This window comes from Salarias fasciatus, chromosome 4, assembly GCF_902148845.1.
Source record: "Salarias fasciatus chromosome 4, fSalaFa1.1, whole genome shotgun sequence".
Lineage (NCBI taxonomy): Eukaryota > Metazoa > Chordata > Actinopteri > Blenniiformes > Blenniidae > Salarias > Salarias fasciatus.
The window spans coordinates 523,245-548,209 of NC_043748.1; the positions used below are offsets into that span (position 1 = coordinate 523,245).

General features: G+C 51.1%; 2 protein-coding genes across 2 annotated transcripts; one reads left to right on the forward strand and one right to left on the reverse strand.

Annotated features, from left to right (window-relative positions):
- Positions 1 to 215: 215 nt before the first annotated feature.
- On the reverse strand, positions 216 to 10,297 carry fbxl20 (F-box and leucine-rich repeat protein 20). The gene is made up of 15 exons (XM_030090225.1): positions 10,027 to 10,297; positions 6,329 to 6,390; positions 6,182 to 6,236; positions 6,026 to 6,100; positions 5,847 to 5,941; positions 5,674 to 5,742; positions 5,499 to 5,594; positions 5,263 to 5,389; positions 4,757 to 4,831; positions 4,485 to 4,615; positions 4,303 to 4,363; positions 4,156 to 4,200; positions 4,021 to 4,077; positions 3,733 to 3,945; positions 216 to 2,984 (listed from the first exon to the last, which is right to left on the reverse strand). Exons 1-15 carry the CDS (start codon positions 10,066 to 10,068, stop codon positions 2,877 to 2,879), a joined length of 1,311 nt encoding a protein of 436 aa, XP_029946085.1. The 5' UTR covers positions 10,069 to 10,297; the 3' UTR covers positions 216 to 2,876.
- Positions 10,298 to 13,053: 2,756 nt separating this feature from the next.
- On the forward strand, positions 13,054 to 24,361 carry cdk12 (cyclin dependent kinase 12). The gene is made up of 14 exons (XM_030089658.1): positions 13,054 to 15,000; positions 16,260 to 16,946; positions 17,053 to 17,232; positions 17,328 to 17,467; positions 17,588 to 17,758; positions 18,234 to 18,423; positions 18,908 to 18,964; positions 19,260 to 19,361; positions 20,063 to 20,140; positions 20,219 to 20,335; positions 20,424 to 20,555; positions 20,813 to 21,048; positions 22,123 to 22,569; positions 23,587 to 24,361. The coding sequence occupies exons 1-14, from the start codon at positions 13,829 to 13,831 to the stop codon at positions 23,994 to 23,996; spliced, it is 4,119 nt and encodes a 1,372-aa protein (XP_029945518.1). The 5' UTR covers positions 13,054 to 13,828; the 3' UTR covers positions 23,997 to 24,361.
- Positions 24,362 to 24,965: the final 604 nt, after the last annotated feature.

Consider the following 24,965-nt stretch of genomic DNA (forward strand, 5'->3'; position numbering starts at 1 on the left):
TACAGTCATTGTCGAAACTTTTTTTTTGTTTGTTGTTGAAATTTTTTCTGGGGTGTCGATCACCCCTGAACACACCTCTAATCCTGCACCCTGCTCCAGTGTTTGGGACTGAACGTGTCTGAAAAAACGGATCCGGAGCGCCGGCGGCTCCTCTTCTTTGTGTAAACTTGGAGACACAGAGGCGTCGGAGGACGACGGCGTGGAGAAGAGAGGAACGTCCGCCGTGCAGCTGTGAAGAGAATGTAGTGTTTTGTACCATGAAACAACTCAGGATGGGCTTTTTGTTGTTTTTTTTTCTTTTTTTTTTCTCTCTCCTCCTTTTGCAAATATGAAAATCCTCCAAGCCCAGGCTGCCTTGTCAGAGCGTCTGCAGCTGCACGGTGACTCAGCTCCTGCCACATGCTGCATGACGGGGACCAGCAGGTGTCACATCCCGGGCCTCTTAACCCCGCAGACAAGAGACAAGAGCACATTACATCTCCGCTCCATTTCGACTCTTGGCTCTTCCCCTAATCCTGCGCAAAGCCCCGTTCAAACAAAACAGATCAGGCTGGATTAGGCCGGATTCACCTCCGCCGGCATTATCCGAGCCGTCAAATCACACGACAGCGTCCGACAGAGGAGGGTGATCGATAGTCCATCGTCTTCAGCCAGGACAGAGCGCAGAGGCCGTCTGAAGGAAGCCGGGCGAGAAAATTTAGGAAAAGGAAGAGAAAAACCTTTCTGCCAAAGCGGCACGCAATGCCCGAGGAGCCTTCTCTCCCCCCCGATGAAAACATTCAGTAAGTAGATCCTCCACCACACGCCACCTTCAACTCACATTTAAAAAAGAAAAACTCACATTTAACGTTTATTACAATTGCACCGGCGTCGACACTTCCCTCGCACAAAAGGCTCCACTCTGGACATTTAGTAACAATAAACTCTGAAAGAAAAACAGACGAGTGGAGAGTGAAGAGGACTCAAACATGGAGACACTGAACTCAAGACTTCAAACACAAAGCAGGCAGAGTCCAAAACCACAGCAAAAAAAAAAGAAAAAGAAAAGAACTGCAAAGAGGTCCGGAGGAGAAAGGAAGAGGCTTAAAAAGACACGTTCATAAAATTAAATGGGAAGAAGAGAGACGAGAGTAAAGCAGGTGTGAGTGCAGGACAGGACGATCCGGAAGGAAAAGGCTTCGATGCGCCTCGGCTAGAGTCACCACATCCATCGTATCTGTCAGTTGTGCGCTGGCGGATCCAGTCAGGAGGTCCCGGGAGCCACTCCGTCCCCCTGCAAGGCCTCATGGGAGTTCAGGAGCGTCCACTCCCGGCGTGCCATTCCACCGCGGCGCGTTCGCCAAGTCCTCATCGCTGGAAGCACCAGCAATGTTTCAAAAAGAAAAAAAAAAAAAAGCAGGAGAGCAGCTCAAAGGGAATCAAACTGAAGTGAAAATAGACGCATCTGATTGTTTTCAGTTGGCTTTTCTTTCCATCGTCCTGGTCTGACGGCAGGGGTCCGTGTGGCGACGCCTGAATCCAGTTTTCTTCTTCTGTCAGAAAAAAAAGGTTTGTTTCTGTTTGTTTTTTCTTGATTTCCTGCTGTTGAGGGTTTGGGGAGCCGGCGTCGGGCCCTCCAGGGCCGCCTCCGCCGGGTCTCCTCTCGCTCCCACAGCCCTCACTTATTTACAAGGAGACTTTTAGAAAACTAGAGCTGTTACATGCAACATTTGGCATCTTTTCAAGTCCCCACGTCTGGATCTTTAATGGGTGTCCTCTTTTTTTCTTTTGTTTGGTTTTTTTTTTCTTCTCCTTTTCTTAGAAAAATATTCCAGGTTTGTCTGTTCGGTGAGTTGAAGCGTCTGATTGTAACGGAGGGACAGAGAGAGGCGAGGAGGGCGGCGGCGGCGGCGAGCGCAGTGCGTGAGGATGCTCCTGTGTCGTTAGTAAAAATGCCAGTCTTCAAATCCGAGATGGTGTTTTTTTTTTGTTGCTGTTGTAAAGTGTCTCATCATTGCTTTACTGTAAGTGCAAATAGCTGCAAGTCTTAGAAAAAAATAGAGAGGAAAGAAACAAATAAAAGGCTTTCTGCTGCTTTCTGTGTGTGAGTGTGTGTGTGTGTGTGTGTGTGTGTGGTGTTGGCAGTTAACCGGCTACAATGCTGCCCCTTCTTTTTTTTCTTCTACTTTTCCCATTTCTGAGCAAACAGCCTGCGGAGCCAAGCGAACACTGGTCTGTACTCGAGTGCAGTTTCTGTCTGGAGGTAGCTGTGAGGTGACCTTCAACACCGAGGGGCTCGTCGGGTTTGGGGTGGGGGTGGTGGGGGGGGATTACCCGGTCGCTTTGATATTCCGCTTCTCTAAAATAATAATAATAAAAAAAAAAAGTCTGTGTAATCTGTCTCGAATGCAGGACAGTTGCTTTTACTGCGAGGGGCTGCGCCGGCGTCTGAACCGCTCGCCGGCAAATCCCGTTTTTACATAACCCTCTCTGTAATACTGACGTGTCCAGTGAACACAGGACCAGGAATGTGCTGACATTCTTATGAGCGTTAATCTGTGTGTGTGTGTGTGTGTGTGTGCGCTGCACATCAGCTTATGCTGAAACCTGATGTGTGTGTGTGCGTGTGTGTGTGTGCGTGTGTGTGTGTGTGTGTGTGTGAGATTGGGTGAATTGAGAATGTTTTTTTGGGGAAAGTTACCCAAGACCCTGTAGCGTTGTTTGGCTGTCTCCCTCTCTCTGCAGCTCCGTGGGGGGGGGGGGGGGTTTCACACACCAGCATGGAGTCCGTGGCGGGGGGAGGGACAGTAGGTCGGGAGGTCAAGCAGCAGGCTTGCTGGGGTGTGTGTACAGGGGGACACGGGGACAGAGGGGGGGAGGGGGGCGTTGTCTTTGCATCATAGCAGGACGCAGCAGCGGCAGAACCTCTGGCGGCTGCCCCCGACCGAGGGCGGAGGAGTGACGGGGGCGAAGTACGCGTGCACTTTGATGTTAGGCAGATGGGTCTGTGGAGAGAGACGAGCGAGAGGGCGTTACCGGGAGCGTCCCAGAAACCACCGCGCCACATCCAGAGAGCCGCTCACGCTCCTGAACCACCGAACCAGCCCCGCCCGGCCTGCAGCCCCCCATACAGACTATTCTTTGAATTGGAGGTGGAACGGGGAGCTCAGGAGGGAGCGCTCGCTCCGTGCCACGGAGGAGACGGCTTGTTTTTCTCAGCTTCGCCGGGATTCATCACCGGCTGTGGGCGGAGAGCTGACTCAGATGCCAAAGTTTCATTAGGACAAAAAAACAAAAAGCACAAATTTGTGTCATTTGTCTGTCACTGGTGGCCAGAAGCTATTGGACGATGCAGCGATGTGGATTTTAACCAGTCTGCTTCGTATCAGATCAGGCCGAACTGGAGAGCCTCAAAAACACCAACAGAGCCGTGTTTAACCCATATCCCAGGCTCCCGCTTATTATGTTATATTTCGCTTTAATTAAATCACCAGATCTTCAGCATTTTGATATTAAGTGAGGCTCTCCGAGCAGACAGAGCGGCTGGCTTCAGGGTTTAGCGTGTGGGCTCTGCGCCGTGGATACACAGCAGATGTGGCCTTCTAAAGCCAGAGGGTTCGTGTCAATAAACACGTTTGGTGAGAAACAGTTTTGTCTACTTTACATCAACAAACAGCAGCGGCCTGCAGAGCCGACAGAAACATGGCGGCGAGCTGGAAAACGCCGAGGACGGCGAGCGGCCCGCGCCCTCACCCTGAGTCTCTTGATGCCGGCGCGGGTGATCTGCTGGCAGTCGTAGAGCTCGATGCGGTCCAGACTGTGGCAGCTCTTCAGGTGCTCCAGCGAGGCGTCTGTGATCAGGGGGCAGTTGTCCAGCTCGATCACCTCCAGGCGGTCGTGGGCGCAGGGTCCGCTGCCCAGGTGCCGGATCCCGTCGTCGGTGATCAGCTCACAGTGGGACAGACTCTGCGGGGAGACGGGATCAGCTGACCGCTAACGGGAGCGCGCCGTCTGCTGACGTGGGGAGCGACACACACTCACCAGGACTTGCAGACGAGGGCAGTGGATCGACAGCTGGATGAGCGTGCCGTCAGTGATCTGCAGAGCGAGGGAGACGGTGAGGACGGGTTTCAGCTCATCTCAGAGAAAACTGCGGCTCGGGCGTAATTTAATTACCTGCACACATTCTTCTAAATCCATCTTTTCAAGCTCGTGACAGTTCTGCAAACAGGAAATGAGATAAATGCATTTGTTCCCGGCGCAGAGACGATAAAACTCCTGATTAAGACGGTCTCAGTGTCCCCGGGCCGCCGCGGCACTCACTCTGGCTAATGTAGTGAAGCCCACGTCTGTCAGCTGAGAGCAGCGAGCCACTTCTAATATTCTGAAGGAGAGGAAAATAACACAGAATGACACAAAGGAAGCGGAGGTGTTGCTCACAGAACGAAGACGGGCCCGTCACGTGACACTTTCACATTTTTCCATAATCCACTGTCTTGGTGCACCTGAGGCGGGGGCAGTTCTGTCCCAGGGCGTGCAGGATGGCGTCCGTGATGTTGGCGCAGCCCGACACACACAGCGACTGCAGGCGGTGGCAGCCCCGGCAGATCGTGATGAGGCCCTCGTCCGTGATCTGCTGCTCGGAAACCCAGAGGAAGAAGTGTCAGCGCTGCTGCTCGAACTCGTCCCCGCCGCGTCCCCCCGTCCCTCAGCGTCTGGAGCCCAGCGTTCATCAGAATGTAACAGCTAAGGTGAAGCAGCCTGCAGCGATACTTACTGAGCACGTCTGCAGGTTGAGTGTGACCAGCTCTGGACAGTGAGCTCCAATATGCTTCAGAGCCTCGTCTTCTAGCTGCAGAGGGAAGAACGACAGAACAAAAAAAGAGCCTCGTGTCTTTTTTTAAAGCATACCAGGACAATACGAGCCATTTTCAGTGTTTTTCGATAACGTGTTTTTTCGTTATCCATGAGCGGTGCGGAGCTGGAGCGATCCCAGCCGATGTCAATGGGTGGAAAACAGTGTGAAGCCCCAACAGATTGAGCACATTAATCACACATATTCACACCTATGAGCAATTTAGCGTCACCAATTATCTAAAAAGCACATGTGAAGCCACGTTAACCCGGCTGGAGGAGAGAAATCCACAGTGCTCTCAAAATAATGTGAACTTTACACATCGGATGAGCAGAATCACAGCAGCAGATTCATCCCATAGAGTTTGATGCAGATCTCGTAGAGAACGTTGGCGAGTTCATTTCATGAGGAGACTCCGCGGTGAGTACCTGCGTGCAGCCCTTGAGAAAAAGTCCCTTGAGGCCCGGACAGCAGCGCACCAGGGCCTGGACGCCGTCCTTCGTGACCTGATCACACCAGGAGATGTTCAGCTGCTCCAGCAAGGGACAGCCCTCACTGAGAGACGAGAGGAAGAGCTTCAGAAACGGCGATTTGGAGAACGGCTACATATCCAGCTGAGATCTTCTGCCATGCTGTGGAAGGCATGGACTGGGAGCTCACACACCTGAGGGCTTTGAGAGACAGGTTGGTGATGGAGGTGCAGGAGGCCAGGTCCAGGTGCTTCAGCTTCGGGCAGAACTTGCTGAGGCTGTTACACGTGCTGCAGGGCAGGAAGACAGAGGCCGCTTTAGAGCAGAGGACGCCAGACAGAGACCCTTCGGCAGGAACGGCGTCCCTACCTGTCGGTAATCTTGGTGCAGCCGTTCAGGCTGAGCAGCTCGATGTTCCTGCAGTTCTGCGAGAAAGTCCTGCGGAGACGAGACAGAAGAGCGGCGTGACGTCAGTGGCGCCTGCGCCGCTCGCGGCTCGTCCCAGGATCCTAACTGGAGCAAGGCGTTCCTGCCAGACTCACCTCAGGGCGCTGTCCCCCACGCCCAGGCAGCCCCGCAGGCTCAGCTTCCTCAGGAACCCCCCGCATCGCTTTGAAATGTTCTCCACCACCCGACCCTGCAACGGAGAGCCGTCGGCTCAGTCTGCGGCGACGGGACTCCGGAAACCACGAAGCCGGAGCGAGCTGGAAGGTTTTCTCACCTCGATGTCCCTCTGGAAGTCAAAGAGGTCGATTCGCTGCCAGTTGCTGCCGTCCAGGGCCAGAACATTCCAGGACTGCGAGGCGGGACGGGACAAGACTTTTAGAGTCGGGCTCATTGTAAAACGACCCGCAGACGGACAGGAGGACGGACTCACCCGGGAGACCTGGGCACAGCGGCAGAGCGTCACCACGTCCAGGAAGGAGAAGATTCTGGAAGACAGACAGACGGAGGGACGGTTTAGAGGCGCCGAGCCAGTTTGACCACGTCAAAACACAGCCCGACCGGCGTGGACGCCGCTCACCGTAGCAGCAGCTCTTTAGGCAGCTTCTTGTTGATGACGGCCTCGTCGCTGTTGGTGAACATCTGAAAGGACGCAGAGGAGAAGGATCAGTCCTGGCAGCCCGTCTCGCCGCGGCCGGAGCCCCCGCTCCGTCCCTCCCACCCCCTCACCTCACTCAGGGACGGGATCGACACACCGCCGGGGATAAACGAGGGTAATCTCATCATCAGAGATGGATTGGGTGTCACAGAGGGGGAGGAATATAAAGCAGAGCCGGAGACACCGGTTTGTGTCTTCAGAGCAAAATAAGACTTTGTCCTGTCGGCCTTTGCTTTCATCTTATCTCTCTCCTGCCCTCCCATTCTCTGTCGGCTCCTCTGTAGTTTACGGCGTTGCGTTTGCACCAGTAAGCACCGAGCGCCGCTGGAATTAGCCACGATACATCTTCTGCGACTCTTGTGACGAAGGGCTCCAGCAAATGGATTTTTCCGCACAAATAATTACATGCTGCGTGAGCACAAACACAAGTCCGTAATCCAGGCGGAGGGGAAAGTCTCGGCACACAAAGAAACCAGAAATTAACATTTATTAAAATGCGGATTCACAGCTGGGGGCTGCTCGGGACATCACACTCCTCCTGCTGAGGCGGTGATGCTCGGGAGCCTCGTCGGTCACAACGAGGCGAAGGAAGCAACATCTGGCTCGATCCACCCCCCACCAAAAAAAGATTTAGAACGATAAATCTAAGTCAGGGGAGGGATAATTGAGGGGTAGGAGCTTTGGCATGTAAATAAAAAGTGAAGGAAGGCACGTATTATTTACAAGGAGCAAACATCTGTGACAAGATGCGCTTAGGTACTAATATCACCCTTCCAAAATAAACCCACTGGAAACAAAAGGAGTAATTTATAGCTCCCATTTTCATTGTTCGGTTACAGAATATCTTCAGAACCCGAGCTGACGAGGCTGCCAGTTGAAATTAATGAGTGGACCTTTCAGAACGCCAGCCGGCTCGGGGTCAGAGCCTTTCTATGTTGCCGCCGCTCGGCGTGCGCACAGCTGTCCGAGCAGGGGCTGGCTGCCAGCGCACACGCCCAAACTTTGAGGGAGTAAAAGGCGACAGACACTGGCTGTTTGGATTTGGGGCAAATCGACTCTGACAGCTCGCCTTCCACAGCGCCTCTCCGGGCCAAATAATCCCGGGCCCTTTCCAAAGGAGCAGATGCGCGTGGTCGACGGGCGCACACTGTCCCCTTTTGTCATCTAACATAAAATGAACCTGATGCTGCATGAATGTGGGCATTATGTTTTCTCCAGTGGTCAGCTATAATCAGAGATGCAGTGGGGAACACACACACACACACACACACACACACACAAAAAGGCTGGCCAAGCTGTGACTTGCAGCTAAAGATAACTGCACAGCAAAACAGGACCTGGGATATATTTTGGGAAAATCCATGTTTGTTTTGTAAAAGAAACAAATGATTTCAAATCAAACTGCTGTAATTCAGACATGTGGCTGTGACCTGCGGGTGTGTCTGAGATTCACACTGCTAGTGATTTAATTCTTTAACTATAAATATTTTTTTTAACATTTTTTTTGTGATTCAGAGTCAGTAATCTATATAAAGACACACCAAACCAACCAAACAAGTCAGACTATCAGGCTAAAAGCTGCTTCTATTTACTCATTAGTCTTCATGAAGGAACACGATCTGCAGCCATCACTCACTCCACATTTTCAGGCTTTTGTGGTCTTTTGTTTGGAGCTGCTACACAACAGATTACATCTACTGGGCAGCAGGGAATCAACACAACTTCCGCCAGCTCCTTTCAAAGTAAAGCTCGTCGACTGCTGCTCAACATGGCTCCTTTAGAAACGCAGTGGCATTTCACGCAGTGCAGCAATGTGGTTAAAAAGTTCATAACACTAATTTATAAAATATTAATACATCAAACATAAGTCTAAAACAAAAAATATTTTTTAAATTATTGTCTGTATATCAGTTGTTTTTATTTTTATCCTGAACAGGCTGTGTTGATTTTCTATTCAACCTTACAACAATGGGTGAAACACAGGTCACACAAAACAGACAAGCAGCCTCTCTGAAATCAATAAAACCTGACATAATCAGCTCTGTCCAGCGTAACAACATGAAACGAGCGCACAAAACACAGGCTTTAATACCGGATGTAGTTTTTAAACTATGAGTGGCAACATGATATTTCCAGACGATTATAATTTGTAGTTATCAGAATAATAAAGCTTTTGCAGGTGACTACTTATGTTTGTGACAATTTAAAAGTTTTTGATGTAGTTTATGAATGTAGACTTCAATATCACTATGGTGAAAATGATAAAACGCAGTAAAGAGATAAAAAGTGACTGTTAGGAGATAAAAGGTTTACCGACGAACATTTATTTCGTGGTTTGTCTGGTCATAACAGGTTTATTCATGGAGGAATTTCAATCACAATTATGTACAATAAAAGCAAAAAAAGATCAGATCACAAATTAAAAATATGACTAAACCAAATTCACGTTCAAGGGAAACGGTGAATGTCTGGGAACTGTCGGCCTGCTGCAAGGCGCTGGACTGCAGCCAGTCTCCTTACTGGGCCGTGCTTGGTAAGACCATCATCATTAGACTCAGATGTGCTTCAGCATCAAGACTGCATCCAGCTGGATGAGTGTGCTTTTATTTTGAAGTGCCGGCGGCGTTCCTCCTGCGCCTTCCGGCCGGGGAGCGGGGCGGCTTGACGCCGCGGCTCCGCCGCAGCTGTCGGGCCAGAAGGTAACGGCCTGAGTCTTCTGAGTCGTCAGCTGTTGCACCGTTAAAAATAAATAAAACCACACACAAATCCCACGCGAGGCGGGGATTAAACAACGGCGAGGCGCTCGCGCGGCCCGGGCCAATGTCACCGGCCGGAAGCGCACAAGTTTTCCAGCCAGACCATCCAGACAGGCTGCGACACAAAGTTTATGATCAATAGCAGCAAACAACAACACTGTGGCGTGTGTGTGTTCGTGTGTGTGTGTGTGTGTACACAGGTGGTGCCCGTCCTGCTGTACTGTGGGTGTCGGTACGTGTTGCACTGCAGCAGCTCGGGACTCCTGGTCCCGTTTACCGGGTGCAGGTAGGAGTTCCAACCCGAGGCCCCCTCCGCTGCAGCGGCCATGGGCAAACACAACAACCGGGGCTCGTCAGACAAGACAGCCCCGCAAAACCAGCACGAAGCCCCGCAAACCCCCGCACACATCTGCAAAAAGCCCCGGCAGCGCCGTGCTGTGTGCGGAAGACCCGGGTCTGGAGGGGAGCGTGTGGGTGTTGTGCTGGAGCCGTCCTCGGCGTGCTCCATGGAGCCTCATTGTCTTTGTTTTGACGAAGCAGGGGAAAAACGAGGACAACATTCTCCGAGCCTCCCCCGCCGGAAGCCCCGCGTTCGTCTCGAGCTCCGGTCGCGACGCTTACCGACACACGCCAGCGGGTGTTTTTAGCGAAATGACACGGCGAGCGGCGGCCGCCAGCCGTTTGGGCAAAACAAACCGAGCCTGACCTAATCCCAAACAGCCGAGTGCGGAAGCTGCGCGAACAGCCCCAGCGAAACAGCGCACTTCTCCCGGAATCACCGCAGGCCCGCGTCCCGGCGGGGCCGGGGCAGGCTCCGCCGGACGGGTGTCACTGACTGTCAGCCAGTGTCCGAGCTCCGCTCACCTCAAACCGGCTCCGCGACACGCCGTTCACTTCCTTCCCCATGTCGGACTCCGGTGACCGGGACTCAGTGGACTCGGCGGAGGCGCAGTGAAACGCAGATCCGGGCCCTCGCCGCGATTACCATGCTACCGTCCGCTCCGTGCGTTTTTTCGGCCTGTAACACAGACGACAGGCCCTCTTGTTTGTGATAAAATATGGGTTACAGGCAGCAGCGAGCCAATAAGCCACTTCTCTTATCTTCTGCTGGGGTCGTCCTCACCTCCTCCTCCTCCTCTCCTCCTCCTCCTCCTCCTCCTCCCCTATAGCCACAGCTTTCCATCCATCCACACAATAGCACAACAGTAATGGGATCTGGCAGCCAAAAAGTAAGCAACTATATGTATATATATATATATATATATATATATATATATATATATATATATATATATATATATATATATATATATATATATATATATATATATATAGATTTATATATATTAGTTTTTCCCTAGATGAACTGTAAAATGGGATGGCAACCTTTTAATTACCTTTCAACACATTTTTGAGGAATACCTTTAAATCTCTCCATAAACAGAAGGTTTAATCTGCATAACAATGACGGAAGTAGTACTAGTTATGCATTTAACACTTAATATATCCATTAAATGTCTCGAATAATTCTCGGGTTTTTTTTCATTTTGAGACCCTCCTCTGTACAATAGATACTATCAAAGGTTCAGTGACAACATGTATACAAGCAGTGGGGTTTATAGGTGGGAAATAACTCTAATCTATCACATTTATTTGTCTCAAACATCCAACTTTGTTATTGCAGTAGGAAATAACCACTTCCTCTTTTCTATTGGCCCCGCCCCAACACGGACAGCTCGTCCAATCAGTGTGCAGAACGTCCTTCGTCATACGACGTAACGGCGACGCACGCTTGACAACAGTTCAATGTCGTCCTTCCAGTATTTTACTGCGTCTACAGTAAATATGTCCATGATCCGAGGGACCACATGAACTGCATGTGAACTGCAGTGGCACACAGGGAATAAATAATGTGTGATAGAAATTATACAAATAGTTCAAAAGAAAAAGAACCACGGAGTTGAAACAGGACAGCAGAATTCTCTCCACTGTGGTCCACAGCCTCAATTTTAGTTATTTATTATTATTATTTCTTATTTCCTTGCAAACCACACACTGACACATTTAAGGGTTATGTTTGTATTTCATCATCTTTTGCCATGAATAATGTGAAGACTGCTCCAGTTCCGTTCAGTTTTCTGAACAAAGTTATAAAACATTTTTTCAACACATTTACTAGACTGCCTGGATTTTAATTTTTACAACTCTGTAAATGTACTTTGAGAGAATGCTTCAGGCCCTTTCCCCAAGAAGTTGTTAAACTTTCAAAATTAGTCACTTAATAACACTTTGTGGCCCTGATGCTGAAAAGCTCTTGTGATACATGCTGGTGAGACTCGTGATTGGAAGGTTCTACTAAGGAAATCCGGTGAACAACTATAATAACTAGTATTTCTGGAGGCAAAGATCTGTTAGTCTGCTTTCTGGTAGTTTTTAAATTCTGTTGATCTCATAAATTATCTAAGAGTGATGGTTATTAGAGTTATGTGCCAAGTTCTGTTAGCAGTGACAGGAGTAAAAGGTATGAGTACAAGGTATTCGATTGTTAAGCAAACAACAACAACAAAAATACTTGTTTTGAAAGATATTGCTGGAAGAAAACACCTCACCGCAATATAAAAGTGTTGCTTCAGGTAATAACTGACAAATCAGATTTGCAGCAAGATGTAAGCATCTCATCATCATCTCAGTCTGTTTCCATTTTCAAAAGTGAGAAGAAGTTCCCAGTAAAGACCAACAGAAGTGTGCTTTTTCTTTCTTTTAGCATGTATAACTACTTTTTTGCAATCACACAATCTCCTGAAAATCCATCAGTACCAAAAACAAAAAAAACAAACGTATATTTAGTCACATATGAATCAACTTCTAGTTTGGCTATTTTATTAAAATTCAGAAAGAAAATGCAGTTTATGAAAATTCTTGTTATAAGGGATAAGTGACTAATTTTTCTCCGTGTCTGTGGATGTTAATATTCCAATAACAAAACTGAACAGCAGACTTGTGTCTCAAGACTTGACATCAAGTCTATGCATGTTGTTACTCTGTTACACAAAATTTGGACATTTATTCAAACTGAAAATATAGCTTGACATACAGGAAAACAAAGTAAAATAATTAAACTTCAACTCATTTTGAACTTCATTCAACCAGCGCTTCTCTCAAGTATGTGGTCTTTGTCTCGGACCATATTCTAAGTTTATAATTTTATGACATATGGTGAAACTACTTACCCAATATTTGTTCTCTAACCACAAATTCCCTCAGGCCCATCATTTTAAAAGTGGAAATGAGAGAAATAAAAGAACGTTTTGATAGTTGTGAGGCAAAAACCCTGAAAATCTAATGTACTCATTTTATTTACGTTGCATGTGTGTGCTCATGTGTTCAAATATGAAATGTGTTCAAAGTTGTTGTGGGTTCTGTAAAGTCATATCTCTTAATGAAGTCCAGTCACATCCTTTGCATTTAAACTATTTCACGCAAGAAAAACAGGATCCAGACATACTATTTTTTTTTTTTATAAAGATCTATGAATATTGGACGATATTCAAATTTATAAACACAATCAATTCAGGCATTGCATCTGGTCTGATGGTGATCAAACCATTTTACGGCTCGTTGCCAGTTTTAAGTTTTAAACTCACCACATAGTCCGATGACACAAGTTCTGTGTTCTTTTCAAATGCGTCGGGTCATTTTGAAAATGTTGTGATACTTCACGGGATAAAACAAATGATATAATTGAATAAATTGCTGTATTTACCTTCGCTTTACGACGCTGTCGCACCACCACGACTACAGTAGGCGGGCCCTGCGTGGTGATAGGGTGTTGCTAGGATACGGCCGTGATTGGCAGCACTCCGGCTTCCGGCTCGTTCCGCTGTGCGCAGAAGCTGCTAGTCACAGGAGCCACAATGGCGTTTGTAGTCTCCTTCAGACAGGGCTGTGGATCATACTAAATCCACCAGCATCGCCCTAAATATAGGCCTGGTTGATTTCCAGAGCCATTGATAATAAACTGGAACATCTACTGCACACGAAAATACTATGATTTCTTATCAATATTGAATTTATAGGGGATAAAAGTTACATTAAAGGGAACATGTAAACAGTACCAACCGGGTCAAGTTTTCAATTTGTTGGAGAAGCGAGCGCCTTCTAATGAAGGCGTTTTGCTTGTTTCTGAACGCAAAGAGCGTCATTCTGTGGAATAAAAACACCTTTACTTAACTTGGCACCGGACAAGGACAGCTTTCACAAAGGGACTTTTTTTCTTTTTCACCAGACAGCTCGCTAACTGAAGAGCGTTAGCTAGCCGTGCTAGCTGCACTGAGACGGAGGCGACACCACTATGTTCCGATAATGTGGATATTTTTCTCCATTTACTGAGTAAAGTACAGGACCTGCCGCTCCGGAGAACCGCCTTCTTATTTTTTTGTTCTTTGCCGGACTGTGCTGGAGATGTCGGCGGAATGAATCGGCTGTGAAGCAGGACTGGACGCGGAGCGGCCTGGTGTGTTTGTTTTCTGTCTTTTCGTGTCTTGTTTCTGCTTTGGCTACATTTGTTTGTGGCACCTCGGGACCGGCCAACAGTTTCTCATGTGAATGAACTGCGTGGATCACCAAAGGCCCAGTCGCACCAGAGGCACCGAGGCCGGCGTGAGGGATGCCTGGTTCGGACCGACACCATGGGACCAAGAGGAAGCCGGACTCGAGCAGCGGCGGTGCGCTCCACCAGACCCCGGGCCCGCCTCACGCCTCCGCGGGAGACATGACGAGCCGAGAGGGGAAGGTGCAGTTAAAGTCTTCGATGTCTTCTACCAAACGCAAAAGGCATAAATCGGCCAAACACAACCGGGACTCGTTGGCGGCACCGGGATCCGTGGATTTTACCCTGGGCGACACGGCGCCTCCTGGCGTCAACGCGCTGAAGCCTCTGGTGGAGTACGACGATATCAGCTCCGACTCGGACACTTTCTCCGACCCGCCGTCCTCCCGGCCGTCCGAGCGGGGGCTCGGGGACCGCCTGGACCTGTCCCCGGACTACGACAGGGAGGAGGTCGCTCCAGAGCTCGAGAGCAGAGAGATCAGGGGCCACAGACACTCCCGGAAAAAGCCCAAGGACCCCAACAAGGTGAGGGACTCTGGGAATGGGGAGCGTGGGTACAAGAAAAAGAGCAAAGACCATGAGAAAGTCGGCTCTGGGAAGAGCAAGGACAAGTCTGCCTCCTCGGGCTCCTCGTCCAAGCGCCAGGTCCAGCTGGAGGGGGACTCTAAACGCGGGGAGATGCTGCTCTCCACGCAGGTGCAGCCCTCGGCCAGCGTCGGGAGCACTACCTCCTCCACGTCCTCATCCAGGAGCAAGGAGAGCAGCCGCTCAGGGAAGTCCAGGAAGGACCGGCAGCAGAGGAGGGAGACCCGGGGAGAGGGCGGCGGCAGCTCCTCTCAGAGGAGCCGGACTGACCGGACCCACCACAAGTCCTCCAAGAGCCACAAGTCCAGCCCCAAGGGCAAGTCTTCTAGCAGGGGGAGCCCGAGGAGAAGGGCCGCCAGCTCCGCCCTGTCCCCCAGCCCCAGGAGAGGGGCTGGCAGCGAGAGCCCCCCTGGCAGCGGGTACGGGCAGCAGGGGGACGACGGCTACTCCAGGAGGAGGGCCGCCCAGCAGAGCCCCAGCCCGTACGGGGACGTGTCTCGCCGCAGCAGGCAGAGATCAGACAGTCCCTATGGCAGCAGACACAGGTCCTCCAGCTTCGAGAGGGACGCCAGCCCGTACTCAAGAAGACGATCCATCAGCCCGTATGGAGGCAGGAGGTCCTCCAGCACCAGCCCCGTGTCTCGGTGAGTACAGCCTGACACCTGTTGATACTACAGCGTATCAGACAGCACGCATTTTCTATAAACACATGTCAGAAGTCCACGTTTTATGATCCAGGTTGCTTTACCTGAACTGTTTTAAACCATAAGACCAACTGGACTTTGAGAGCAAACCGTTAAAGACTTTCAGCTGTGAGCAGGGATCAATATCTGCATCTTCTCTGAATCTCTCACTACAGAACGAAACCAAAGCTGCAGAGTAGAAAGAATGAAAGTTATGTCAAGACAAGTAGGTTTAGGAGTGGGCTCATTCCAGGTGTTTGACTTCAACTATGCTAAATGTCCATTTTTGGTGACTGGGAAAAGGTTTGCAGACCATTAAAGTTTTCCTTTGTCCGTCTCCTGTAACCTTCAGGATCCTTCCTTATTTTAATATTGATGTGGAAAAGTCAACTCTTGGTGTTAGTTTGGTGTTTTAAAAGATTTAATGAGACTGTCATAACTGACTGCAGTCCCACCACAGTGTCCTAATGATGTAAAGTGTGGCTTCACATCTTTATACTGTGACAGCAGTGCTTTTCCTCTAGTCTGATGGTTGCACAAATCATTATTTTAATTTTAATTTTTTGTATATGTTTTTGTTTGGGGATCATGCTTATCAAGACCATAGATGATTCAGGGAACGACATCAGTCTCATAAAACCATAGAGGAAAAGTTGAGTACTAGTAATTAGTTTTACACATTTAATGGTTTTCCATATGTTATGTGGTTATTTTCTCCCATCATAATAAGCTTATGTTCAAAACAGAGCTATTGGAAGTTATAAACCAACAAATACACTCCAAAAGGTTTGAAAAGCTTCGACTAACTTTAATCAACTTTAGTTTTTTATCAAATGGAAAAGCCAGTCTGCCTCACATATAGACAGACCAGGCTGAGCTCCTCTTATTCAGCATTAATTTCATCTTGTTGGAGGGTCAGTCAGTAATTGTGCTACTTGTAACATGTAACCTATAGAAAAACATTATTTTTTTTATTTTGTCAGTGAAGCAGCGACATGGTTTTCTTTCAGTATCATGACGTCTAGAGTCACTTCATTTGTGGTGAAGTGTTGATATCAAGTTCTCATCAACTCTCCCATCATATTTTCAGAAAGTCAGGGATGTACGTTTATATTTCTTGGATCTCCCTCATAGATTGTTTTATCCTGTGTGTGTGTGTGTGTGTGTGTGTGTGTGTGTGTGTGTGTGTGTGTGTGTGTGTGTGTGTGTGTGTTTTGCAGGCGCTCGGGCCGCTCCAGGAGCCGCTCCCCTCTGCATTACTCCTCTTCCCGCCGCTCCTCGTCTCGCTCTCGCAGTAAGAGGCACGCGTCGTCGGCCGGGCTGGGCGGCAGCTCCCACAGCAGCCGGCAGGCCAGCCGCTCGCCGCCCTCCTCCCGCCTGCCTCTCAACTCCAGCTTAGGAGCCGAGCTGAGTCGCAGGAAGAAGGAGCTGCAGGCCGCCGAGGCGGCCGCCCGGGCCAGCGGCACGGCGTCCCCCCTCCCGCTGGCGGCTCGCAAGGCCGCGGCCGCCGCCACAGCTTCGTCGTCGAGGCCCGCCAAGTCCGAGGACTCGGCGGCGGCGGCCGACCCTCCGCCGCCGCCCACCGTGCCGACGCCGCAGGACGCTCCCAGCACGGCCGACCAGGTCACCGCTGCTCTCCCCTCCTCCTCGGCCGCCTCTCCCGCACCTCCTCCTCAGCCGTCTCCGCCCGTGCCGCCCGTTCCCGCCGCGCAGGCTCCGCCGCCGCCGCCGCCTCAGGCCGAATCAAACCTTCATCCCGGGACGGCCGCCACGGCGTCCCAGGCCAAATCGCCGGCGGCGGCCTCAGCTCCTGCACGCAGCCCCGCTCGCCAGACACAGCTCCACAAGACGTCGACTCTGCCACCCCTGCCTTTACCGCCTGCACTGCTGGGAAACGCTCAGGACAGGTGAGAGAGCCCAACAGACACGCTGTTTCTCCCAGGCAAACATCTTCTGCTGTTTCCTCTCTCAGTCGCAGTCGTTGGGTTTAAAACTTGTGTTCTGCTTGATCAGTCCAAAGAAGTCCACCCCGCCTCAGAGGCCGTCGAGAAGGGAGAAAGATTTCCGCAGCCGGCCTTCGCTCATCGACCTTCCCCTCCCGCCCACGCTTCCCGGAGGAGACGCCTCACCTCCGCAGTCCCCCGTCCGCCATGTCCCGATGCTGCCCGCACCTGTTCTTAAGAAGAGACCAAAGTCAGTGTTTCGCTGCCTGTCCACTCGCTGTTCTCTCCACTCTCGTTATCGCCACAGAAAAGCTCATTCTTTGTCCTTTTCCGTGGTTTTTCCAGGATTTGCTGCCCGCGATACGGTGAGCGGAAGCACACCCAGAGCGACTGGGGCAAACGCTGCGTCGATAAATTTGATATAATCGGCATCATAGGAGAAGGAACGTATGGCCAAGTGTACAAGGCCAAGGACAAAGACACCGGTGAGGGAATGTCCTGCGTGTCTTCTGTCTGACGCTCCATGTCAGCCTGTCTCAGTGTCCCGACAGGAGCATGCGGTAGAACCACCTAACGCGGCGGTCTGTGTTCTCCCTTCACGCCAGGTGAGCTGGTGGCTTTGAAAAAAGTGCGTTTGGACAATGAAAAGGAGGGCTTCCCCATCACGGCCATCCGAGAGATCAAGATCCTGCGGCAGCTCAAACACCGCAGCGTCGTCAACATGAAGGAAATCGTCACCGACAAGCAGGACGCCCTGGACTTTAAGAAGGATAAAGGTGAGCCGGCCGGACGCAGAGCGGTCTGCACCACGTGTATCATGCTGGTTTCTTACTGATGTCCGGGGACGAACACAGGGCCCTCAGCGCCCCGGGTCTGCTCTGAAAACACAACAAGTAACACCCATAAAGAAACCAGCTCTGCAGTCACTTGGCAGCAGATGAGTTTGCGATGTTTGCAGTTTGACTCACTTGAACAGCTCCTCACAGACTGAATGCAGAGCGGTGAGTTTTCTGCTCTCTGACCTGAAGCTTGGAGGGAAAAAAAAAATTCCTCACATTGTGCTTCGACTGGTTGCACTTTTTCACACTTTCTGTCGACTCACACTGCAAGTTTTCAACTTCTCGTCCAAATGTTACTCCTCTTTAAGTTAAATGTTTTAAGATAAATGAAGATGCTCTGGTCTCACACCCACTCCTCCTACCCTCGTGATCCGAGAGTCTCGGTGCTGAAGACGCTCCCCTCTGCCTCCAGGTGCTTTCTACCTGGTGTTTGAGTACATGGACCACGACCTGATGGGCCTGCTGGAGTCGGGCCTGGTCCAGTTCTCCCACGAACACGTGCGCAGCTTCATGCGCCAGCTGATGGAGGGCCTGGACTACTGCCACAAGAACAACTTCCTGCACAGAGACATCAAATGCTCCAACATTCTGCTCAACAACAGGTGAGGAGCTGAACGTCTGGGGTTTGATGAGAAGCGTTCGAGCAGCGCTGTGCCGCAACGTTCATTAGGAGCGTGATTCGCAGTATCTAAGCACACAGTTTGAAATAAATGCAGCCGTTCACAGATGGTTAACTCGTACGTTTTGCACATCCAGACTAACTGTCGAATGCTCAAATAAAGTCAGCTCCACCAGCAGTCAAGAACAAGACGCTGATTACCGAAACGCCTTTTGGCTGCAGCGTTTGCACATACTGGTTTGCTACGCTACAACGAACAGTCGCCATTATGATTTCCATTTTCTAAAAGTGCTTTTCATTTGTTGTGTGAGTGAACCGATTCAGTATCACTTCAGCAGAGCGATGATCCGCACACAAAGGAAGCGGCTTCTTCAGAATCACGTGTTTTTCTTTTCGGGTTGCTGCTCTGTCCGACCGTGTTGTTGTTCCTCTTATCTCACATGGCTTATCTGTGTTTCTTTGTGCAGAGGTCAGATAAAACTGGCCGACTTCGGTTTGGCTCGTCTTTATAATTCAGAGGAGAGGTAAGTCACAAGATTATGGTGTGTGTGTGTGTGTGTGTGTGTGTGTGTGTGTGTGTGTGAGCCTCCCTAATATAAGGTTTCCTGGAAGTGCTTGATTAAAAGTGTTTATGATGATTGAAGTTGTGATTAAGCTTCATCAGGAGCTTTGGCTCCGGTTCCCTTGCTGCTGTTGCACCGTCTCTCCACTAGATGGAGCCCTTTACCAGCGGCAGCAGCTGAGCTGTTGGGGCTCTGGGGGGGCGTGGCTGCTGTGTGAGTGTGTCCTCATCGTCTTGTCTTTGTCCTTGTCTCTCAGCCGGCCCTACACTAATAAAGTAATCACACTCTGGTACCGCCCCCCCGAGCTGCTGCTGGGCGAGGAGAGGTATTCTCCTGCCATCGATGTTTGGAGCTGCGGGTGAGTCATGAAAGCACCTGACAACACATCTGTCTGCATATTGTGAGTTTCATAAAGTAACTTTGTGTGGAGATGAGTCCAGTAACACGATCCCCACAGAGTGGAGGAGAAAAAGCTGAGCTTTACGTTTTTTCCAAAACCCACTGATCGTAGCTGCGTCTTCCTCCCACCGTCCTCCGGGGCTCACATCCTCTCGCCCACCTCGGCTAACTCTACCGCAAACTGCTGATTGATGCTTCTCATGGAATTGTGGACGCAAGCGTTGATTGAAGTAAATAAATAACAGATGTAGCTGAAGTTTTTTTTGGTTGTTTTTTTTTTCCCTGCCTTGCGAGCAGACATGCCGGCCGGCAGTATTTTTAGCAGGCTGGTTGTTTGTAGCACATGGAGAGCTGCTGTGGGGATCAGGAGGCGCCTTCAGCTCAGCCAGGCATGAAAACTGTTGATCTTTCTCTTCACCTGACTGTTGCTGAATACAACTTTGTTCAAAGACTTTCAGAGCACATTATGCAAATCTTTTTTTCTTTTTTTTTTAAGCCAGCAGTTTGTATAAACCTACCAGCAGCGCTTTGTGAACCCGTACTGCTGCCAGAGTTAGGATTTCTCTAAACTTTAGATTTAAAGTTAAACAGACTTCACACTTATAAGCACGACGCCGGACCTTTTCTCACTGTGTCTGTGCTCTGGTTGTCTCGTCCCAGGTGCATTCTGGGAGAACTCTTCACAAAGAAGCCCATCTTCCAGGCGAACCAGGAGCTCCTGCAGCTGGAGCTCATCAGGTGAGGGTTCCTCCGCTGAGGGGTCGGTGTCCAGACGCCCCCCTCCCCCCACTGACCGTGCCGTCTCCCGTCCCCCAGCCGTCTGTGCGGGAGTCCCTGTCCTGCCGTCTGGCCGGACGTCATCAAGCTCCCCCTCTTCAACACCATGAAGCCCAAGAAGCAGTACAGACGGCGGCTCCGCGAGGAGTTTGCCTTGTACGTATCGGCGACGCTCTTTCTCCGCTAAGCCACTGTCAGCTCTTCTGAGTTATGTGCGTGTGTGTGTGTGTGTGTGTGCGCACAGTTTACCCACTAACGCCCTGGACCTGCTGGACCGAATGCTGACCCTGGACCCGGCCCGGCGCTGCACATCAGAACAGGCTCTGTTCAGCGACTTCCTGTGCGACGTGGAGCCCAGCAGGATGCCGCCGCCCGAGTCAGTAGCCCCCGTCGCCTCAGGCTGTAGAGAAGACGTGAAACTTGGCGTGCGCAAAAAAAAAAAAAAAAAAAAAAGTTTTCCGTGGGAAATACACACATGGCCAGCAAATTGGCTCAACAGCGCCACCTGGGAAATGAAGCCCCTTCCACCCACAGTTACACAAACGTGACGCCCCAAGTAGAACCAGACCGTTTGGAAAACATGGCGGATTGTTGCTGGTTTTAACGTGTGGCGTCTCCCCGCTCCTCCCGCAGCCTCCCTCACCACCAGGACTGTCACGAGCTGTGGAGTAAGAAGCGGCGGCGCGCCCGTCAGAGCGGGCTGCCCGAGGATGTGCCTGTGCCCAAAGTGCCCCGTAAAGACGCCACCGGGACGTCCAGCGGAGAGAACAGCCGACCCCCCAGCAGCCCGGCCGGCGCCCCGCCGCCGCCGCCCCCGCCCGGGAAACCCCCCGCCGCCGGCGCCGCCGGCCTGGAGAGCGAGCTGTCAGGTAACGGATCAGCACTTCCTGTTTCCCCCATAACAGGACTCAGTAGCAGGGAGGGAAGTTATGAAAGTTCTTGACTGAAATACTGCCGGGTTTCATTCCTCTGGTCCAGAACTCACAGATAATATTAATTAATAAAAACTGTAGAAAAAGCAGCGACATCAAACTTCATCATATGCATGAAGCCTGACAGTGACAGCAGGTCCGTCTTCAGCAGATGCCAGATTTTTGCAGATGACACTTTATGTTGTCAGTCAGACGAGGAAACGAGATTTTGAAGCTTTCATAGACTGGAAGCTAAAACGGTCGAAGATAAAGTGAATTAAATGACGTTTAGTTTCATACGGACTCCCAGATGTCAGAATTGGAAACAGGTCAAGGTAGACAGTTTTCCAGTGTTTTCCAGATTTACTCTGATTAGCATCAAAATTAAAGCCCCTGGTTCTGCTCTAGACCTTACAAAGAGTTGTTTTTTTGTTTTTTTTTTAATGATAAATGTGAATGTAATTTACGCGACTCCAGAGCAGACTGATACCGGAAACCTCAGAGAAAGGTTATTTGAGTAAGAAATGTCCCCAAAATGGTGCCTCAGATCAGCTGATCAGCTGCTCCTGGAGGTGCCCAGGTCCAAGCGTAGCCTCAGAGGGGACAGAGCTTTCTCTGTTGTGGCCCCCAAGCTGTGGACTGAGCTGCCACTGCCATCAGACAGGCCCCCTCACTGTCCATTTTTAAGAAAGATCTTAAAACACATTTTTATTCACTGGCTTTTAACTCAGGATGAGACTCCGCCCTTGGTTTTTTTTTAATGTTTATTTTAGTGTCTGCTTTTTGTTGTTCTGTGTTCTTAATGTGTTTTACTCTTGCACTTATGTACATTTGTGTCTTTGTACAGCACTTTGTGCCAGCTTTAGTTGTTTATAAAGTGCTATATAAATAAAGTTGATTTGAGCTGATTAGTTTTTGTGGAGAAAAACAAAACAAATCACAGGTAACTTCTCCAATAGCATGCAGAAGTGTCTTTTCTTCTCCTGATTATCTCGTGTGTGTGTGTGTGTGTGTGTGTGTGTGTGTGCTCAGGGCTGGGAGTGGCCGCCGAGCAGCTGAACCAGACGGAGCTGGCGGTGCTGCTGAACCTGCTCCAGGGACAAGCGGACCTCAGCCTGCCCCAGGTGGCCCAGCTCCTCAACGTCTCCAACCCAGAGACTCTCAGCCAGCTGCTGTCCAGCCTCAACGAGGCCTCCGACCAGCAGGGGGCTCCAGAGGACCAGAGCCGGCCCGGCGGCGCGGCGCCGGCCCCCCCTGCGGCCCCGGCCCAGCCCCCGGAGCCGCCCCCGGAGCCCCGGGAGCCCTCCCCGCCCCCCGGGGAGCCGCAGCTGAGCCAGGAGGAGCAGGCCAACCTGCTGGCGCTCATCCTGGGCCACATCATCAAGCCGCCGGGCGACGAGCAGGCCGACGACAGCAACGGCGTCCAGTCAGAGGAGGCACTAACTCGCGGTTCGTCCGCTTCTACTACTGATTGCAAGGGCAAGTTTAGTCTTTAGAGCCTGACGGGCGCCGCTCCAGTCAGCCTTAATCCCATGTTAGAACGCTCAATAAAAGCAGAGGTGTCAAATTGCCGAGGCGCGTTGGATCAGAGCCCGGGGCGCTCGCTGTCAGGTGACCCAGGGAACTAGGACAGGCCGAAGGACGTCGCCGGCGTTTCCCATAAACCCCGGAGAAGCCCGAGTGTTCACGGTTTCGAGTCGCACTGTGTTGTTTCCCCGTTCCTCCTGCTTCCTGGTTCCTTCCTCACGGTCCCTCCTCCTCCCTGTTCCATCTCTGTTTTTATTTTCTCCCCCCTCCCCGCCTCGCCTCATTTCCATCACGGAGCAGGTGTCATGAATTCTTCACAGCGAGACGACGTTGCTTTAAATGGTCTGTAATGTCAGCCTTTATGGAGAAAGTCTAATAAATTATCAAGTGGAAATAAATGTTTTCAATATTTAGATCTCACCTGCATGTTTTTTTCTTTCGACTTTGGTTTGTCACACCCTTTCTCTCTCTCTCTCTGTTTTTTTTTTCACTGTTCACACTGGGGTAGATGTGATTGGCAAGTGGAATAAAACTGGATTATCTTCTATTTCTTAATTTTTTTCCCTCCACCTGGTGACATCTCGGAAAGCATTTCTCATCGTAGTTTGGGGAAGCTCCTGATCTCATGTTGTGCACAACTTTATTGATACTTAAAATTCCCGTACATCAGTTTTTGAATAATGTCTAATATTCTAATTAAAGGGGATTAAAAAAAAACAACCAAAACGGAACTGAGTTAAATATTTGATCAGTAGTAACTGATTGATTGATTGATGGATGGTTGCCAGACTCCCAGGCCTGAGAGCGGAGCAGTGCTCAGGGTGCTGTTCGCCCCCTAGTGGTGGAGGCGGGGATGTCCCGCGCGGTCAGGTCACTCAGGCCTCCAGAGGGAATCCTGACCCCGACGGTTCAGAAGCGCCGCCGTGTTTCCCGTGTCTCCATGTCTAACGTTGTGTCCTGTCCCTTCAGATGGCGCAGCGTCTAAAAAGAACCCCCCCGGGGACGTCCAGGCGACCCCGTCCGCCGACCGGCGCCCGCCCTCGCCGCCGGGCCCCCCGCCTCCGCCCGCCCCGGGCCGGGGGGCGGGAGCGGGGACGGAGACGCAGCCCGGCCAGAACATCAGCCCCGCCGTGGCCGCCGCCTTGCTGCAGCTCATCTCCCAGCAGGACTCTGAAGCGGGGGCCTCGCAGGGCCGCGGGGACCCCCCCCCGGCCGTGGACGCCCCGGCCAGGGCCGAGCCCCCCCCGCCCTGGGTGGCGGACTCTCCACCCAAACCCCCGTCCGAGTCCAAGGCCGGCCTGCTGACCGCCGCCGCCGCCGCCACCGCCGAGTTCCCCAAAGACCAGGACCTGCGCTTCTCCCACGGAGCCGCCCGCTGACCCTCAGCCCCCCCGCGGTGACGAAGCGACCCCCGCCTGGACCATGGGGGGGGGGGGTTGCGGAGGGCCCGACGGGACCGGAGCAGGGTCTGAATGTCTGAGCGGAGGCCCCACCCTGAGCTCCTCGTGTTTCTGCCTCAGACGCTAAACGCCACTTTGAGACGAACGCCGTCCCAGGATGAGCTCGCTCGGACGAAGAGCCACGGCCGCCTCGCCTCCCCTCCCCGCTAACTTCTGCGACAAAAGTTTGTTTTTTTTTTCCTTTCCGTTTTATTTTTGTGCTGTCAGGAAAACGACGACACGCTAAAAATCAAAATCTCCTGCTCCCATCGCGCTTTCAGAAGAGGAGAGGGAGGAAAAGGCTTCATGTGATTGTAAAAGAGGGTTTTGTAACCTGTGTTTCCTTGGTTGGTTTATTAAAGGAAGCTCTGCGACCAGCTGAACCCTTTCTGGATGCTTCTGTGTCGGCCGGCCTCCAGATGGTGTGAGGGGCCTCGAATCTCATTTAGGTCTGATATGAATACGAGTTTAATTCAGAAAATACAGGAGGTTGTTCTTCTATTTCGCGGCTCTTCTGCTGTAACCGTGACTCCGGCCTGGAGAAGAGGTCTGGCTCCTGTTCGGTCATCGTGACCTTCCGCTTCCTGTAACGCGAAGCCTGGACTCTGCAGCACGCGGTGGTGCAGCGAGTCTCTAAACGCAATCTCAACACACCGTCGTTTTCAGTGACGCAAAATAGAGCGAAAAGTGAGAAAATGTGGCGTTTTGCCGCCGTCAACATGCACGTTTTCACTAATTCACACCTCCAGCGCGGCTCCTGAGGTCCTGCAGAACAACAGCTTCAGTCTTCTCAACAAACCTGGAGAAAACTCGACGGGCAGACAGAAAGGTTCAGGGTTTCTACTTTATTTAGAATCGCCAGCTCAGCCTTCCTCTCTGCTCATTTCTCTACTTCAACCGACGCACAAC

Excerpts from the sequence above, each read along its gene's own strand:
- fbxl20 (XM_030090225.1), bottom strand. The coding sequence starts at position 10,068 with ATGGGGAAGGAAGTGAACGGCGTGTCGCGGAGCCGGTTTGAG. Across the intron at positions 6,391-10,026 it reads TGTCGCGGAGCCGGTTTGAG|ATGTTCACCAACAGCGACGA; the intron begins GTGAGCGGAGCT and ends GCGTCCTTTCAG. Across the intron at positions 4,616-4,756 it reads TCAACCTGCAGACGTGCTCA|CAGATCACGGACGAGGGCCT; the intron begins GTAAGTATCGCT and ends GTTTCCGAGCAG.
- cdk12 (XM_030089658.1), top strand. The coding sequence starts at position 13,829 with ATGCCTGGTTCGGACCGACACCATGGGACCAAGAGGAAGCCGGACTCG. Across the intron at positions 17,233-17,327 it reads GTTCTTAAGAAGAGACCAAA|GATTTGCTGCCCGCGATACG; the intron begins GTCAGTGTTTCG and ends TGGTTTTTCCAG. Across the intron at positions 17,759-18,233 it reads GGACTTTAAGAAGGATAAAG|GTGCTTTCTACCTGGTGTTT; the intron begins GTGAGCCGGCCG and ends CTCTGCCTCCAG.